Raw genomic sequence first — 18257 nt, 5'->3', positions numbered from 1 at the left:
ACCCTTCTGTGCCCCTTCTCTTGGCAGCCGACGCCTCATCCTTCGCAGCCGTCCCCGCAAGCAGCGCCCTTCAAGGTGCTGGTGGAGCGCTGCCGCTCCGAGCCCCTCTCGCAGAGCACCCCCATGGGGCTGGACCAGGTGGGAGGGCGCATGCAGCACCTGCTCCGGAGACGAGGTGAGTGGCTCTTCTCTCCCAGCTTTGTTTTTGGGTGTCACCCATCCTGCAGAGCCAGCCAAGGGCAGGAGTGGAAAAGTCAGGAATGGGGCTTGCGTCCGTGCTGGTTACATCCAGGTGAGGGAGCTCCGATAGCCGCGCGCTGAGGAGTTTCGTGCCGGCTGATAGGATCTTCTTGTGCTCAGTGTGTTTATGGAATAAGGCTGTTTTCTCTCTGTAGTGTCTCTGAACACAGTCCCCGTAATCTGGTTATGAGGGGATGAACAGGGGTAGGCACGTGAGGTGTAAAAGCTGTTCAGCAGCTGCTGTGTGAGTTTATATTTGGTAATTTTCTCTTGGATTTCTGTCCCCTAGGGATCCTCTGTGGTGAGGTGGTGAGGGGTGATGGATACTGAGATCACAACTCAAGGCTGATGTTTGTTTGGAAGCACAAGAAGTGAGGGGATTTTTCCTCTTGTGCTTGGGTACTTTTCATGATGAAGGAGGGAATCTCATGAGCCAGAGTCTGGGGTGACCTCTCTGCATCTGTCCTGCTCACAGAGACGCCAGAGAGAGCGCTGTGGAATGTATTTGCTGGCAGGGTCTTGTTCTGGCAGGTAAATTGGTTGACGGCTGAATAGATGACGACATTTTTTGGAACCTCCTAATTAAAAGGATTGATAATGAGAGAAAGGGAATTATTTCCTGAAGGGCCACTGCTGGCATGAAGAATCCTGTGATTTAGCGATGGGCAAGCACGGGAGTGCTGCCAGATTGTGCTGGCATTGCTCGGGAGCGCTCCGGGGATCCGGGCGGCTGATGGATGGTGGCAGCACATCAGGGTTAAGAAGAACTAGGGAGGAGAAGGCAAATTGGCTGCCTGTGCTGTTAATTGATGGCTCTGCTGCTGGGGTGCACATGTTCCCAGCACAGGGGAGTCACACCCCCCCCCTCAGAGTGAGCATTCCCTGTTTGCATCCCGCTCCCGAGCGCTGCTCCATCGCGAGCAGCCTCCTGCTATAATCGGCACCGTGCTGCAGCCTGGCTCTCCAAGAGTCTCCAAAGTGAAATGTGGGCTGCTAAAAATAGCAGCAGGCTGCCTGCATCAGCATTGAGGAAATAGGTCTCAGTGCAATCTCTCTCCCAGCAACGCTGGAAGAGAATCAGGATGGCTGCCCAGGCAGCCTGCAGCGGGATCCCAGCCCTGCTGTGCTCTGGCCTGGGCAGGGCAGAGCCCCCACCTGTTTGGCTTGGGGGTCTCAACTCTCCCAAAGCCTGGAACCGTTTATGCTGGTCTCAAACCCCTCAGGACTGACAGAGTCTGAAACCTCTGCCTGGTTAGAAGTACCTCAGGAGCTAGAAATTTAGCGGTGTGCATCTTTGAGGGAAGAATTCCAGAATGTGGCTGTTTCCTGTAGATCCTTGCTCCAGGACTGGGATGAGGAGCCTCCAGGTGCTGGAGACACCTGTGGGGATGCAGGTACCGTATATGTGTGCTGCCTGGATCACATGGACCTGTGCTGGCAGCTGCTGTGGGGGCACCAGTGGTGCTCAGCTCTGCTTCCTTCCCTCCAGGCCAGGGGATGTGAAGAGCCTGATGGAAGAAGGGATTCAAATCTAAGCTCGCCAAATGTGGGAGGGAAAACTCTGGTCTCACACAGAAATAGCAGCTTCACCCCAAAAAGAGAGGGATGGGATGTGGAGCTGAAAATTTGGGTTGATTGGAAAAGTAGAGCTCATTTGCTTCTTTCTCATAGGCTGCTTTGTGCCTGGGTAGTGCCATCTGCAAGGCCAGGCTGGGGTCTGGTGCGAGCGGTATCAATTAAAGCTAGAGCAGAACTGCATCTGTGAGGGCTTGGCCTGAAACGCTGGGGGTGAGAACTAGCCCAGTTTCCTTAAAAAAACCAGCTTTTATGGACTTATCCATTCTTGTTTTGTGTGTAAATTCGAGGAGCTGTTTCTTTTCCAAGGTCTGGCATCCTGTGGACCACAGTGACAGTGCAGCTGGGATTGCTGCAGGTGCTGCTGCTGGAGCAGTTGTGACCCAGGGAGCTGCTGCCCTGTGCACACCGGTGCAGGTTGATGAGGGTCTCCTGCTCCTGGCAGAGCCTCCTGGCTCCACAGCCAGCTGGGCTCACCCCACCTCGGGATGTGGCTCCCGGCTCTGCCTTTTTGTAGTATCCAAGCTGCACTATTTCCCTTGTATCCCAAGAGCACGGAATAAAGCACCTAAATATACTCTCTGCTCTCCTTTTCTAAAGGAGAGGTTGAATGAGTCTCTTGCAAACAATTTTGTTTCTTTCATTTAAAAGAACAGCCTCCGCCCCCAGCCTGAGCTAAAGCACAGCATTTATCTTTTGTCATTCCTTTTTTTTTTTTTTTTTTTTTTGTTCCCGTGGATTTTCTCCTGGCAGCTGAGAACGAACAGGCTTCAAAGACCCTGAAGGTGCGCGGGAACTGCAGGAACGGTGGCCGTCGATGGAACCTCTTCAAGCCTGGAGCTGAGAAGCTGCAGATCAGCAGGGTAAGGAGCTGTGTGGAACGTGCCTCTGCCTGCTTCAGGGCTGGGATTTGCCTGCTTTGGCCTTCGTGTTTATAACAATGTGCTTGACTAACAGCTTCCTCAATCCCTGGTCCTTCAGCCACGGATGGGCTTTTGTTTGGTTTGTTATTATTTTGTAGCAATGAAAGCGCAGATGCGTTGTCCTTTCCCCCAAATCAGTGTCCCTTCAGTGTATTGCAGAGGCTTTCTGGGCTGTCACTGGGCCTCCTGTGCCTGTGGCTGAGTGTTCCTTGCAGGTGGAGGGAACTGTGACGTTTCACATCGCCTTCAGATCTGCTCCGTGGTTGTGATGGGTTTATTTTTTCTCCTTCCCTTTTTAGCCATGTGTCCTTTGGGTTTGGTGCTGCTCCCAGCACCATCTCGGTGACAACTTCACGTCACTGCTTCTTTCCCAAACTGTTTTGCAAATATAGGCACAATCCACTCAATTCTTTTTTTGTGAATGATGCTTCTAGTGGGGGAAGTAAAAGCTGTTGTGGGCTTGGGGATGTTCATGTTTTTTTCTGGGAAAAATTCAGAAAATATGGCAAAAATTGTAGAATTTGTCTGATATGTTTCCTTGCTTGGGTGGAGGGTTGGTTTTTTTGCCGTGCCCTGTGTTTGAAATCTGGCGGCCTTGGTTATTTCGTAGTCGTGTTTTGGATTTGTAGTGCTCATGAGTCTGGTTTCACTGGTACCCAACATATCCGGATTGTCCAAAACCCAACAGATTTTCCAGCCTGCAGTGTGATGCAGGCAGGGTTTTCTAGCGAGTGTGGCAGAACAGGTTTAGCCCTTGTTGTTCCTGTAGGGCACATGAACAAAGGATGCTCTGGGAGCCAGGAATTTCCCTGCTGGAATGGAGAGGGGAACTGACCTTCTGTGGTTGTGTTGCTGTGGCTCTTTCCCAGCCCACTGCTGTCCTTCCTTACCAGACCTTTATTGTATTCCTTTCCCCTTTGATATCTGCTGAACTGCCTTCCTGAAATGTGGTTTCCAGGGGGGCCTGGCCTCTTTGTGTGTTTTTCTATCCCAGGAGCAGTAAGTTGGCCGTGGGTGAGACTGACTGCTCTGTCCTCCTCGTGTTGGGTGTGCAGGGATGGACTGCTGGATTTCTGGTCGCTTGTGACTTTCTGGAATTCCATCTTGCATCACTTCTGTTTTCTTTGCTGAGTTTTTGTGGGCTGAGGTACAAAGGCAGAGGAGAGATAGACAAGGAGCTCAGCCCTTCTTTTTCTCTTCCTTCCCTTTGGGTCCTGCCTTGCTGCCCAGACATGAACTGCTTCTTTCAACTCAGGAAGGCTGCTCTGGTTTTAGACAAGCTGAACATCTAAAGCTTTGAACAAAGTTTTCCTGGAAGATAAAATGATCCAGATCCAATAAAGCTGTTTGTCCTTGGGGCCAGGATAAAGGCAGGTGACTGCAGAGCAATAGAGCAGTGAAATATCCTGTTGTGCAGTGTGCGAGCCCTGCCTTGGAATGGCTCAGCTGTGTTATCCATTAGCTGTGTCCACGTCCAGGATCTGGTACTGACCAGTGCATGGGTATATTTGGTCCACCTTAATTAATCACTTTATTAATCCCTTGAGATGAACCTTTGCAGCTTTCATAGCTGTCCTGGAGAAGTCCTCCTGGAAGCCAAGGTGCTGTTTGACATAAAATTGCTCCTGAATTATGTGAGCCCTGAGCATCCTGATAAAGCCAGGCCTGTTTCAGATTGCAGAGACCCTCAGAGAGGCTGTGGAAAACTGAAACCTCAGCAAGCCAAATACCCTGCTGAAGTCTGGGAAAGGCCAGCTAAGAAACTGCTTCTCCTGTGGTGATAGCTGGGAAGGATGTGGAGCTGGGAAGGGAAGTGAGCTACCCATGAGCACAGAGATCTGCGGGTGCTGTTTGGCTCAGACACGGCCATGCCAAAGACTTGTGCACCACTGAGGCAGAGAATTGTTTTTGGGGAGGCCTGTTCATAAGGCAGCTTGTTGCTAAATTATGGCAAACTGGCAGCTCTGAAACCTGTGCTGGGGTTTATAAATCAGAGGTGCTGTGCAAGGGCTGCAGGAGCAGGATACGTAAATGTGGCTCACAAGAGCAGTGCTGGAAAACTCATCTGTCGCCTCTGCCCCAAGCTCAGTGAACATCTGCAGGGCTGCAAATCACCTCTTGGCCAGAAAGAAGTTTCTGCTCTGTCAAGATTTATCAATTTGGGGTGAGATTTGTGGGCCTGGGTGTCTCTTGGCAGGTGCTTTCATTGACAGCTGACACCAGCGAGGTGGCAGAGCAGCGCAGAAAGCAGGGATTTATCCTTCCAGAGGCCAGGCTTCTGCAGGAGCTGTGCCTGATTGCCATCTTGAATGGGAATTTTGAGATGGAGAGAGAGCAGGAGGAGACTGACAAAGCATCAGGCTTGTCTTGGGGGCACCAGTCCCTTGGAGGGATGAGGGTGGTTGTGCAAGAGGAGCACTGGTGTCACTGCAAGTCCTTCAGAACTGCAGAGCCCTGGGAGCCCTCAGAGGCTGTTTATTCTTTGCTCTGTACAGTGTGCAGGTTTTGGCAAAAACATTCCTTTCCCCTTCTTGTTTAGGGAGGAGGGGTGGTGGTGGATCTGTGGTGTTGGGTTTTTTGCTTTAGGGTCGTTGTATGAGTGAGTTAGAAATGGCAGCTCTTAGCTACCTGCTAACCCCGACGTCGGGGCTGAGGGGCCGATCCCAAGCCCTGGGAGGAACCCCCTTGGTTGAGATCAGAGTTTGTCACTGTTGTTTGTCACATCTGGTACCAGTGCCCATCATGTGGCAGCTGGCTTCCATCTGTCCAGAGAGCAGGGATGGTGAATGCAGCCGTGGTGGTGGCAGGAAAGGAGAGAAGGGCAGTGTCTGATGCTGTGCTCCATCTCCTCTCCACCCGTGAGTGCAGGTGTGCAGGCACAGCCTGGGGCTTTTCCCTCTGCTCGTGGCTCCCTTCTCCATTTAGTCTTTCCCCAGCTGTTCTAGCAAGTGTCTGCAAGTGTGGGCATGAGCTGGAGAAGTTTTTTATGGAGTAGATAGAGTTATTGTTCCCCCTTTGTAGGTGGGAGTAAGAAAACTGAAGCACTGGAGGGTGGTACATGTGGAGTCATACAATATATTTTTTTTATTTCTCTCCTAATTTAAGAAAGAGGTAAAAAGTAAATAGGGTCAGACTTCTAAAAGCTTTCAGTATTTTATTTTTTTTCCAGAGTACACTCTTCAGCCTGGAGAAAACTGTGTTGAAGCAGTTTATGTGTGGAGCATTTTGGTTTAGCACTGAGGTCATTCAGAGCCTTTGCTTTTATGGGGGCAGTTTGACTCAATCAAGACCAACTTGCAGGAGACCTCAAGGTGCCCTGACTGCAGACAGAGATCCCAAAGAGTACCCTGAAAGGCTGCCCTGACCAGACCCTCAGCATCTCTTGTGCCTCTGATTTACCCTCAGGCAGCTCCTGCCAGCTGGGGCGTGGCTGATCCCTGGGGCAAGGGGAGCAATGAGTTCCCTTCTGCAGCCCAGAGCGGTGCTGGGAGATGTTTTATGGTCTGGATGTCAGAAGCAGAGGGTGGCAGTCCTGTCCTGACCCAAATCACTGGCCTCTGCTGCCCCTTGTGAAGGGACTCTTTGCTCCTTGTTAGCTGCCCAGTCAAAATCATCGCAGCTTTTTCCACAGATATTCTGGGGATGTGCTCCAGGAGGGGACTGAGCCCTTCCTAAAATGGGAAGCCTCCTCTCAGCGTGTGGATGTGTGTTAGTTCTCTCTGTCTTACCTGTGATGAGAGATTTCATTTCCAGCCTCTAAAGCTGACTGCAGCCATTCCTGTTCTCTGCTCCTTCCCTCCCTCCTGTCCTGCGTGCTCTTGTACAAGGGACTAAAGCCAAAATTTATATGCTGGAGGAAGCCACTGTTAATTAGCTAGACTGGAAACTTTGCATGAGAGGAGCTTCTTTGACATCCCTATACTAATAATAGGCAGGCCTGCTGTGCAGAGGTGTTGAATATTCACAAAACCCACCCCCCCAGCCTGTCCTTACTCCTCTGGAAGTCAGGAGCTCTTTCCAGAGGCTGGTGGGGGGTTGCCAGAGTGATGATGGTGGATGTGCCAGTCTGCAGCTCCCCAGAGCTAAATCCCCACTGGCTGTGTTTATGAGGAAAAGGAAATTCAGGCAACGTGCAGCCTCCAGGAGAACAGAGTGAAGGGGACTTGATTTGGGTTCTCTCTTGCTCTCACTGTGCTGCAACGAGCAGGGAATGCTGCTTGATATTCAGGGCCAGCTCTCCTGCCTGCTATTTTTATCCTCCCACAGAGTGCTGAGTGGGCAGTTTGGGCAGAGGGGGGATTTTTCTTTCCCTTTGCCAAGTGTCCTGCCCCGTGTTCCTGTGCACTGGGGCTGGGCTGGGGCTCCTGGGCTGCAGCATCTTGGGGCGTGAGTGGGATGTGATGGCAGTCGTTTTGGAGCCCTCGTGTCCCTGGGAATAGGCTGGGAGAAAAGCACAGTCCGTGGCTTTCCTGCTGCTAATTAGTTTAAATATCAGTGTGCTGCTACAAGAGGTTTATGTGCACGTATGGAGGGCTGCCAGGAAAACAAATCCTCGTTGAATCTCTCTTCCCTCATCTTAAACATTGAGTACTTCTGCTGGCAGGGTATGTCTGAGCCGTATATTTTGGGGAGGGCTGCTTTATATCTTGACAAACCTATTATGTTGTTCTACTTAGCAGTGCTCTGAAGTCCTTATGGAGGTTTTTTTTTTATATTTAGCCATTTATGAATGCTTTTTGCAAGTTGTGAAAAACTCTGTCTGTGCGCTGTTGTTAAAATAAATCAAAATTGGCTTGCTCATTCAAGGGGGAAGCAGGGACTGAGCCTCAGACATTGCAGTGCTGTGATCCAGCCCCATCTGTCTGTGTGAGGAGTGCCCAGCCAGGGTCCCTGCACCCCTGGGCTCTGCAGCACTGCAGCCTTTTGAGCACCTGAGCAGTGCTGTGTCTGATCTGCTGTGGTCTGGGAGCTGGCAGAGCATGCAGAGCTGAGGATGTGAACTCCAGGTCAGCCCTGAGCCCATTTGCATCCCTCTCGCATGAACGGGCCCTGCTCTGGGCTCACTCCCTGGGGACTGGGATGAGGAGCAGTGCAAAGCACAGTTGGGAAGCCTGGCACTAGAAATGAGTGCTACTTCCAAACTTACCACGCTCTGGTTCTTTAGAAAAACATTCAGAAGTGCTGTGGTTTTGTACAGAGCAGGGCTGGGGGGACATAACCTGTGATGACTGGTGATGCTCCAGCAGTGCCATAACACAGGTGTTTTCCAGCCCTGCTGGGGACAAACGGGGCTTCAGTGACTCTGAATCCTTAAAAGGAGAGGCTTGAAATGACAAATGGTCACCTTTGAGTTGTGCTGGGTAGCACAAGAGAGATTTGAAGTTCCAGACTTCTCAGCTCTTCAGCAGTTATGTGTAAGTCTATATTAAGAAGAATCTCAGCTTCCAGCTCATGATGGTTTTTATAGTGCCATTGAACCTCGGGGTGTCTCTGTGCAGCTGCAGGTGGTAGGTACTGCATCCTACATGGTATTAAATGTGTGTGCAATGGTGACTGTACATAATCGCTTCTATGCTTCAAATGGAGCTCTCAGCCTAACTTTAAATAGCACTTTGGAATGGCTTCTTTCTCCTATTGCTCAGTAGTTCCACCTTGATTGCTCTGCTTCAACTCATTACTCAGCTCTGTCACTGTGTTTCACTCTGGGATATGGTTTATACAAAAGAAGCTTTAATGTAAACTCAATTTGTGTTGCATTGCTAAAACCTTAATGACATTTTGCTTGGCAGCAGAATAGACTCTGTGGTTTGCCCTTCCCCAGTGCACTGTGTTCCCAATAAACTGAAGTCCGTGGTAGGTGTAGCATGAAGAATCCCTGAGTAAATATTGGAACAAATGCTTTTGTAGTGCTTCCTAAGCCCTGGCTGCGTTCGTGATTCAAGGCCACTGCGGTGTCACCAGTGTTTAGCTGAAGAGGAGCTAAATTTGGGAGGGACAGGTAAAAGCACAGGTCAGAGCTCCAGAATGTCTTCTGTAGCTGCTGAGATTGGATTGTGAGATGCATCAGGTTTGGGATGCATCACAGAAGTGCTGCTGAAGCCTCTGGGTGGGTGGATACACCCAGAAAGTCCTCAGGGGATGAAGGGCAGTGGTTGCCATGTGCGTGCCCTGGACTCTGAGATGAGCTCTGAGGGCTTCAGTGCATCACCAGCCTGACGTGGCCAAGAGCAATTCCCTTGGGATCCTGGAGAGGGAGGAGCACTGTCCTGCTCCTGTGAGGAGCTGTGTGATCCCACACTGTGTCCAGAGCACTGATTTGGTTCTGTTGATGACCTGGAAGGAACATCTGGGACCATCCCCTTTGCTGTTGAAATGTGATGATCCTCATGCAGTTTGGAGGGGGTGTGTTCATAAACCCCAAATGCTGCTGAGGTGCTGGCACCTGAAAATTTGGGCTCACAGGGAAGGTGCAGCTGCTCTGGCTGGGTTTTGCTCTGCACTTGGCATTCAAGAAGCTGAAGCAGGATTTGGTAACAAGCTGTCCCTAGTACCAAAGGTAGGAATAAAAGGGTCTAATTTTGTCCCTGGTTTTGTCCTGCAGAGTTATGGAGGTTTTGACACGTGAATTGAACTTGGGGTATTGACCCAACACTGTGCTGGTACTTGGAGGAGTATAAAAGGAACAGGAAAAGAGGCTGCAAAGGAGACTTGGGTATTATATTAGTGCAGTCACATGGTCTGCAATGAGCTCCTCGATGGAGCAGGGAAAGCTTCATCTCTTAACGGACCGCACAGAATATAGAGAATAATTCCCCTAATAAATCTCTTTCAGTCTCTAATAGCTAGGGAAATATATTATCCTGTTGTCCAAAAACCTTGAGAGATCAGTCTTATCTGAGCAAGAATAGACATTTCATGGTAGCTCTGCTGTGATAGGATCAGGGATTGGCACCTCTGTGCCACTGGAAAAGAGGTGGAATAACCACTGGCTGCAGTGCTGCTCTCCCCAGTGTGAAATCCTGTTTGCCACCACAGGACCAAGACAGGCTGTGTGCACCAGCACATGCAGGCAGCATCCTCTGGGGAGTGGGAAGGCTGCAGGGACTGCACCACTGTGAAGCTGCAGCAGAGACACCACCCCCTTGTTGGGGACACAGCATGGGACCACCTTAGAGGGCCTTTGGCCACTGGCCTTGGAGCACTTGTGCCCTCAGCAGTGGGTTTAACCATGCTGAGTGTGGGGAGCTGCTTGGCCGTGGGTTGCTTCGCAGGTGAAGCTGTTTTTCCTGCACATCTCCAAGCTGACCCAGTGCTGTCTTTGCCACACCTTGATGGTGTCCCGTGCAGGGCTGTCCCCAGGGATGCTGTGTCTGATCTGGGGAGGGACAGGGAAGCAGAACAGGCCAGCAAGGGGATGTTGTGAACTGCAGCTGGAGTGGGGTGCCCAGGAAGCAGGTTCCTCCAGGAGGGATGAGTCACTGGAGTGACTCCCTTCACACTCCTCCTCATGCAAGGACTTCACCTAAAAGCAGGAATAACTCCACCCCTGCTCTTTGTGTGACGGGTGCTCCTCAGCTCTGTCTCTTGACACATTTCCAAATTTTGAGGTGGGTTTAGCCTTGCTTGGAGAAACAAACGTCCCACTGCAGTGTCAGGAAGTGATTTGTCTGTCTTTTAAAGGGGACTTGCTGTGCCGTGGGGGTACTTGGTGTGTCTGAGGTGCTCAGATGTGGCAGGGGATGTGTCAAATCAGCGTCGGCGTAGTGCTGGGAAGGACTGAGCTGAATAGTGAGCAGCACACTGCAAGCAGTCAATAGGCTGCAGTCAGGAGAGATCCTCTGGGAAGCAGGAAAACAGAGAGACAAAGGGAAATGGAAGTGTTTGGAGACTTCTCCGTGGCAGTGGCGCACTGGGGTGCCCTGGCCATGCTGTGTGTTCTGCAGTAGCCCAGGCAGTGCTGACAGCAGCTGTGCTGGGGGTTGCCTTTGCCTTGGCAGCGGGGACGTGCAGATGCTGAGCTGTGTGTGCCACTGCTGGCTCCAGCACCTCTGGAGATTCCCACTGCCTGCCTGGGACAGGCACTGGGAGGCTTCCAGCCCCACAGCGACCCCATGGAATGGCTGAGACACCGATCCAGAGGTCTGTGAACAGGCAGGGTGTTTTGTTGCCGTCAGACCTGCTGCACAGTGTGCTGTGAGGTGTTTGCCCTGTGGCTGCGCTGCCTGGTGCCTGCTCTGTAATTCCCTGATGGAATACAGCGCAGTTGGACAGCACTGTCCTTCCAGTGCAGGGTAAGGAAGATGTTTCTAGGCTCTCCTCCCATCCCTGGCAGCTCAGTGGTTTGTTCAGGTGAGAAATTCCTTGCTAGAAATGAGGAGGGAGAGCTGTTCCCCCCACAGCCTCTGTCCCTGCTCTTCACTGTGGTCGGGCTTTGCAGGGGATTGAGCTGCTTGTGGTCCTGTGTGACTTCCCATCATTAATCATGAACTTGTGACTCCACACATTCATTACTCTGTGACTTCCCTGGAGCCAGTGAGTGTGGGAAGTGGGAGGTGAAATGCCTCAGGCCCTGTTAACGTTGGATGCAGGGGTGGCTGAGGGTGATGGATGAGGGGGGCAGGCAGTGAAGGGAGATGTCCCAAGTGGAACTGAGCAATAATCCTGCCTGAATGTGGAGTTCTTGCTCAGGCAGCACCATCCTGGGAGTGAAGGAAGAACCTGGTACTTTCCAAACCACATGTGCTCAAACAAAAATGGCCAATTCCCCTGGCTCAGTTGGCTGTGCAGATGAGGACAGTGTTCATCCCACCTTTACAGTGCTTTGCAGTGACAAAGTTCTTGTAGAAATGGGTTTTGTCCCTCTTCTGCCAGGAGCTGGGGCTTGGACAAGAAGTACCAGTGGTTGGATCCTTCTGTATGCAGGACTTACTTCCGTACATTCTTTATTTGAGCCATCTCTTTCTTTTCGAAGATATCTCACATTTTATTTTTAATACTGGACAAATACCAAATATTCCTCAAGAGAGATCTGTGATTGCAGCTCAGTTCTGACAGTTGAGAATAGTCCAACCGACGTATTTGCCTCATCTGAAATGCTGCTATTTTGAGCTGTGCTTTTGTTTTTAGCCATCAGTGATAAGTTTGCATTTCCTGCGGATGATATTTTGGGTTGACGTGAGTTGTTAAAGCTCCTCTGTGCAAAATGGTTTTCTTCCTGTGTGACTTTGGGCTTGTCTTTTCTGGTTTGATACCCTCATCCAACCCAGAAGCAGAATTAAATCCCCACATCCCAGCTGGTCATCACTAAATAATTTGTTTTACATCTTGCTGAAGCATTTTATGAGTGATGCTACAGGAAGGCTTGTTTCCTCTTATTTTTTTATTTCAGACTTAAGATAAAGGCAAACTGAACTTTGCAGGCACTTCTCTGGAATCAGACATTTTCCAGCTATTATTTTGCAAACTATTAGAGCGGCAGATCATGAGGTGGGAACCCAGTTATGCAAACAAAGCCACGTCACTCTTGGCCAAAAATAGCTCCAGTACATGTGCAGTAAGGTGGAAATGAAGGCCTTTGGTGTACATGGAGCAAACAGGGAGAGAGGCAAGAGGGGAAGCTGCAGCTTTTTGTTTAGAGCCTCTTGAGAGATATTTAGAGCAAGTGTGTTTTCCAGAGACAAGCAGAGTGTCTCTTGTAATTTCAGTGGGGTAGGAGTTACTCCCTTCCTTGCAGATAAAGGCACTGAGGGTTTGAGAGGTGGCACTCTGGTCCTGGAGGTGTTGGGAATTTTAACATCCAGGTGCCACACAGAGCATGAAGGAATACTGGAGAAGAGTTTAAAAATGTTCTCTTTCCTTCCTCTACTCAGCCCATCTCCAGCATGGGGAAAATCTGGTCCTTTCCGTGTTCTCCTGGGATTCTGAGAGCTGTGAGGGCTTTGCTTCACATCTCATCCAGAGATGCTGCCTGGCCTTAAGTCTTCATCTCTCTTCATTTCAGCCTCATCCACTGCAGTGCCCTAAATAATTTCAAGATCACCCCAGTGGCTGTTTGCTGTGTACTCAGGGACTCGCTGCCTCAGAGTTTTCTGGGTGTTTGCAGCCGGGCTGGGGTCTGGCTTCCTTTAATGTGCTGCAAGTGACTTTCCACCAGGCTTAAAATAATCTTTGTTTCTTCCTTCTGTAACATCACCACCCTGAGCTCCCTTTGCAGTGATGTGTTTAACTGCAGTTTGTTATCGAGCTGTTTGGAGATTGTTTTGGGCCAAGAGAGGAGATAAAGCAGGAACTCAGGTATGGGGAGTGCAGCTGTAGCTGTGCAGATGTAGCTTCCATTGGATTAAAGCCTCCTTTTTATGAAGACCTGCAATTTCTTATCTCACAATACTTCTCTGGGATGAGTGGAAAGGGGGCTATAAAGTTGAGCAGAGGCTTGATGCCTGCTGTAATGGGCAGAGTGATTCCCAGGCTCATTCCCTATTCCTCACAGACAGTTTTTGTCTCAATTAGAAATCGTGTTCGAATTATCTCTGTATTCATCCAGAATTGCCAGTACCTATCAGAACATCTTAATGTCTCCAAATGGGAGTTCTCCATTCCTGCTCCTCCTCTTTCCAAAGGTGTACATACAAGTTTTTCTCCTGCCAGCATTCCCAAACACGGATTTTTATTGCTCAGGTCCCCCCTCCACATTTTGTTACAGGTTTCAAGCATCAGGATGCTTTGCCTGGAGTGTTTTCCACGCAGGATTCCCGTGCAGGTTGTGCCATTGGCATGTTCTCTGTTCCAAAATAGCTGAACATCAGCATGCACAGCTACACAGAGAGGGGAGATTAGTGCTGATTTATTGGCCTGTCAATTAAAGAGGAGCATGAGGATTCTCACTGCATGGCTGAGATTAAGTGTTGTGGTGGCAGCAGAAGATCAGCTTTCTTAAACCTAACTGCTGCTTTCTATACGTTTATGTTTAATTAAAGTGTTCCTACATCCCGCACTCCTCAATGTTAACTCGGAGATGGATTTTGAGCCATTGCCAGGGGAATACATTGTTATGGCATCCTCTTTCCACATCTATTAGCAGGAAGGGGATAATTGAGGAAATCTCACACAGATTTAATTGAGGACTGAGGGCAAGAGCGGGGAGGGGGGAGAAACACAAGGCAGAAGTAGGTCAGAAGTTGGGTAACTCTGGCTTGGCAAGGAGCACTGAGCAGTGCTGGTGGAGGCACCGTGGGGCTGCTGAGGCTTGGGGGTGACCAGGGAACTGCTGGGGGTGCCAGGGGAGCTGCCTCCCATATGGCTTTAGAACGTCCTGCAGGTCTGGGCACCTCCCTGATCCCTCAGGGAATTGTGCAGGATGGGTAAGGAATGGGGGCTGAGAGCATGGCAGCCTGGTTTGGGGCAGGATTTTGCAACTTTAAGCTCTGATCAGGAAGGCAGATGATGTGCTCTGGTTTGCAGCTGCTTGTGCCGAGCTGGGGAGCAGGGTCCTGGCAGGGATGAGCTCTGGGAAGCCAGGGTCCTGGCAGGGCTGAGCCCTGGGAAGCAGGGTCCTGGCAGGGCTGAGCCCTGGGAAGCAGGGTCCTGGCAGGGCTGAGCCCTGGGAAGCAGGGTCCTGGCAGGGCTGAGCCCTGGGAAGCAGGGTCCTTGCAGGGCTGAGCTGGGAAGCAGGGTCCTGGCAGGGATGAGCCCTGGGAAGCCAGGGTCCTGGCAGGGCTGAGCTGGGAAGCAGGATCCTTGCAGGGCTGAGCTGGGAAGCGGGGTCCTGGCAGGGCTGAGCCCTGGGAAGCAGGATCCTTGCAGGGCTGAGCCCTGGGAAGCAGGGTCCTTGCAGGGCTGAGCTGGGAAGCAGGGTCCTGGCAGGGATGAGCCCTGGGAAGCAGGATCCTGGCAGGGCTGAGCTGGGAAGCGGGGTCCTGGCAGGGCTGAGCTGGGAAGCAGGATCCTTGCAGGGCTGAGCTGGGAAGCAGGGTCCTTGCAGGGCTGAGCTGGGAAGCGGGGTCCTGGCAGGGATGAGCCCTGGGAAGCAGGGTCCTTGCAGGGCTGAGCTGGGAAGCGGGGTCCTGGCAGGGATGAGCCCTGGGAAGCCAGGGTCCAGGCAGGGCTGAGCTGGGAAGCAGGGTCCTGGCAGGGATGAGCCCTGGGAAGCAGGGTCCTGGCAGGGATGAGCCCTGGGAAGCAGGGTCCTGGCAGGGCTGAGCATCCTGGCGGGGATGTGGCAGCTTGGCGTGGGAAGTGGCAGCAAAAGCAGCAGAGGGGGAAGCACCACGGTGCTCGTGACTGGCAGACTCTTCAGCAGCTCCTTTTTGGTGTTTGCCAGCCCATCCTGCACGGTGCTGGGCGTGGGCAGGGCTGGGTTCCAGCCTCCACAGAGGCGCGGCGCAAGCAGCGATAATCACAGCAAATGGAGCTGGTTTTAGTGTAATTGTGCTGAGTCACCGTGTGATACAGGAGAACTCCTGCTTTTGCTGTACTTTGGCATTTCCATCCCTGGCAGGGGCAGCACAGCACGGCCTCCACTCATCCCAGCTCTCCACGTTGAGAGGTGTTGGGTACAGGATGTTTCATTTGGTTTGTGCTGTTGGGGTTGCGGTGCTCAAGGCAGCCGTGTCCCTTGGGAATTTTTTGAGACTTGAGGGAAGCACAGCAGTGCTGGGGAGGGGTGCAGCAGGAACTCTGGCCCTGCTGGCTGGGATCAGTGTGCCTGGGGATGCTCCAGGAGCAGGAAGAGGTGTGGGAGCAGAGGATGGACACTGAAGTGGTGTTGCCACGACCAGGAGCAGAACTGGCTTTGAGACAGCTGAGAAGGGGATTTATCAATCTGTCTGAAGGAGAGCTCAGAGCAGGGTCCAGGCTCTGCTGCAGGGGCCCAGCAATGGCACCAGAGGAATGGGCAGGGACTGATCCCAGCAATTTCCACCTGGACATGAGGAGGAAATTCTTTACCGTGCAGGTGATGGAGCACTGATTGCCCAGAGAGTTTCCCTCCCTGGGGATATCCCAGAGCTGTCTGGACCCAATCCTGTGCTCTGGGATGGCCCTGCTGGAGCAGGGAGTGGGACCAGCTGACCACTGTGGTCCCTTCCAGCCTGACCCACTCTGGGATCCCATGAACCAGGCACACTTTGCCGTGGTCCCCATAACTGGAGCTGGGCTAATTCCCTGCCTGGTGCACTCTGCAGGCCTGGCCCTGTGCTGTGAGTGAGCCCTGTGGTTTTGCTCCAGGCTGGGAGCAGAGCAGCCCAAGGAGAGGGGTCCCTGCTGTGTTTCTGGTTGGACAAAGCTCGTGGCACCAGTTGGGGCGCTGGGTCTGTTGCTCTGAGCTTGTGCAAACAGCAAGGAAAGCAGCATTTGCCCTCAAGAGCCCACTCTGCAAACACAGACACTTTCTAACAGACAAAACACAAGGAAAAAAGAGCTTTAATTACAACTCTTGCTGTTGAATATTTTTACTGGCTTTCCTGAAAGCCTCTTCCATCAGCATTGCCAACCTGAAGCATCAACAAATACAGCTCTGGCTTAGAAACTGGTGTAATTAGGAAATGCAAACATGCAGAAAAGGGTGGGGGCTATTTGCCTCTGTTTTTTGAGCCTTGAGGGAGGCTCTTCTCAAGCTTTTACATCCAGTCACATAGAGCAGAAATTTTTTCAGCTTGTATTAAGGTAAAAAAAAGAGAAACGATTCTCACAATAGCAGCAGGTCACAGGCTCTTTCTCAGGCTGGCCCATGGGGCAAACCCCTCGTGCCACTCAGGGCTGTGGCTGCCACACCTCCCTGCCAAGATTTTGGGTTTATTCCCTCATTCCTGCTTTCTAGGATTCTCCCCACGCTGTGCTGAGGGTGCTGCTGGGATGGGTAACCTGTGCATTTTCTCTGGGATGAGTCTTCCTCTGCAGCTCCCGGTTGTAAAACCCACTGGGGCCGCAGATGCGCCGGCTTGTGCTGGAACAGAATGTACAAAATATCCACTCCTCAAGGACTTGGCTTTGTGTACTCCGGTGGCTGATGTCAGAGGATGGAAAAGGTCTTGTTTTCTCCGGAAATCTTTATTCTTAATGTGCATTCGAGACAGAGAAGCAAAAAAGTGTGTTCTTCTAAACCTAAGTTAAGAAGCTTGTTCAATTTTTAAACAGTTACATAAAGCCATCAAAGTCTGACAGGAGAGAGATGCAAGTTGGTGCAAAAGAAAATGGGAAAAAGAAGCTGAACTGGAGTGTTAAACTAATTCCCCCAGGCTTGAACCTAAAACAGCCTTAACTCATCGATGAACCTGCTCCTGTGCTTTCATTTCTTTCCCTTTCCTTTCTCATTTTTTCCTCTTTCTTGCCTCCTGTGGTCTTCATATTGCTGAACCCTGGCTAAGTGTGAATGCTTCTTGAGCCAACACTCTGCTGCTTTTACCCAGCCAGTTCTGGGTCCAGATGAGCATTTCTATGCCACCCTTGGGGAAACAAACCCGTGGACGTGAGCAGTGGGAATGGGGCCTGGCTGAAGTGCAGGAAAGGATCCTGGACTCCTGCAGACAGATCTCTGTGAGACTCCCTGTTTTTTACTGCTCAGTGAACATTTGGGGTACTCAGCAGCACCGAGACTCGAGCCTTGCTGGGGAGCAAGTGCTGCTTTGGCCCACGGCTCAAAGCCAGCTGAGCCTTCCCAAAAACATCCGCTAGTTCCTGATGGAGGCTTTTTCTCAGTGAAAGAGGAATTTGGAGGGTTGGCCAGGATCACTCTGAGCACTGGTGAAGAGGAGTTTGGGGGCCATTCATGGGACTCACATTGTCCCTTCCCAAGGGAAGAAGTAGGGATAATCTGCAGGGACAGCATTCCAGTCACACTGTGTGAGTCCCTCAATCAAATCTACCTGGCAAGGAGCACAGAAAACGGCAATCACACGAAGTTTTCGTGCTGTTCCTGCCCTCACTGGTTTGGATGCACCTGGAGCCAAATCCCTTTGGCTCTGTGCTGTCCTTGGACCTACCCTGGGCATTCCGAGGGGCTCTGGGCACAGCAGCCTCCACTGGCACTGTGGGAGATGCTGCAGGAGCTCAGCTCATGCCTTGGCTGGGCTGCTGCCTGTAACAGGATGGGAATAGGAATTTCTTAGGAGCTCTCAGAGCTGGGAATTCACCTGTGGTCTGTGAGGGTTCTGAAGCACCATGGGCATCAGACCCAGGTCTGACCTCACCTCGTGGTGTCGTGGCCACTGATTTGACTTGAGCGCTGAGGTTCCTCTCTGACTCAGAGGGGGAAGGGCTCTTTGCCTGCAGTCTTTGAATGCCATTTCTTCATCTTTAAAGTTTACTGAGCTTCAGTTTTTTCTTTGGTTCTGATGGTGTTTGTCACTGCCTTTACCCCAGAGCAGGAGTGTGGACGCTGAGCAACTGCCCAGCACCCCTTGCCCATTTTCCTCCAGGTACTTCCATAGAATCCCAGAACGGTTTGGGTTGGAAGAGACCTTAAAGATTGCACCCCCTGCCAAGGGCAGGGACACCTTCCACTGTCCCAGGTGGCTCCAAGCC

The 18257-nt window shown here is 51.4% G+C and overlaps 1 protein-coding gene across 9 annotated transcripts in view; it reads left to right on the top strand.

The window, feature by feature from the left end:
- The window catches only part of ARHGEF9 (Cdc42 guanine nucleotide exchange factor 9), a 193059-nt gene that overhangs the window by 34733 nt on the left and 140069 nt on the right, over positions 1 to 18257 (top strand). For 8 of the 9 annotated variants that reach the window (XM_069015708.1, XM_069015709.1, XM_069015713.1 and 5 more), the window contains 2 exons: positions 28 to 175; positions 2569 to 2678. In XM_069015708.1, the coding sequence (XP_068871809.1) occupies positions 28 to 175; positions 2569 to 2678 (258 nt within the window). The remainder of the gene's footprint in view (positions 1 to 27; positions 176 to 2568; positions 2679 to 18257) is intronic. The other variant, XM_069015716.1, reaches the window with a different exon arrangement.

The sequence above is a fragment of the Aphelocoma coerulescens genome, chromosome 4A (assembly GCF_041296385.1).
Source record: "Aphelocoma coerulescens isolate FSJ_1873_10779 chromosome 4A, UR_Acoe_1.0, whole genome shotgun sequence".
NCBI lineage: Eukaryota > Metazoa > Chordata > Aves > Passeriformes > Corvidae > Aphelocoma > Aphelocoma coerulescens.
This window is presented reverse-complemented; position numbering and strand designations above follow the sequence as displayed.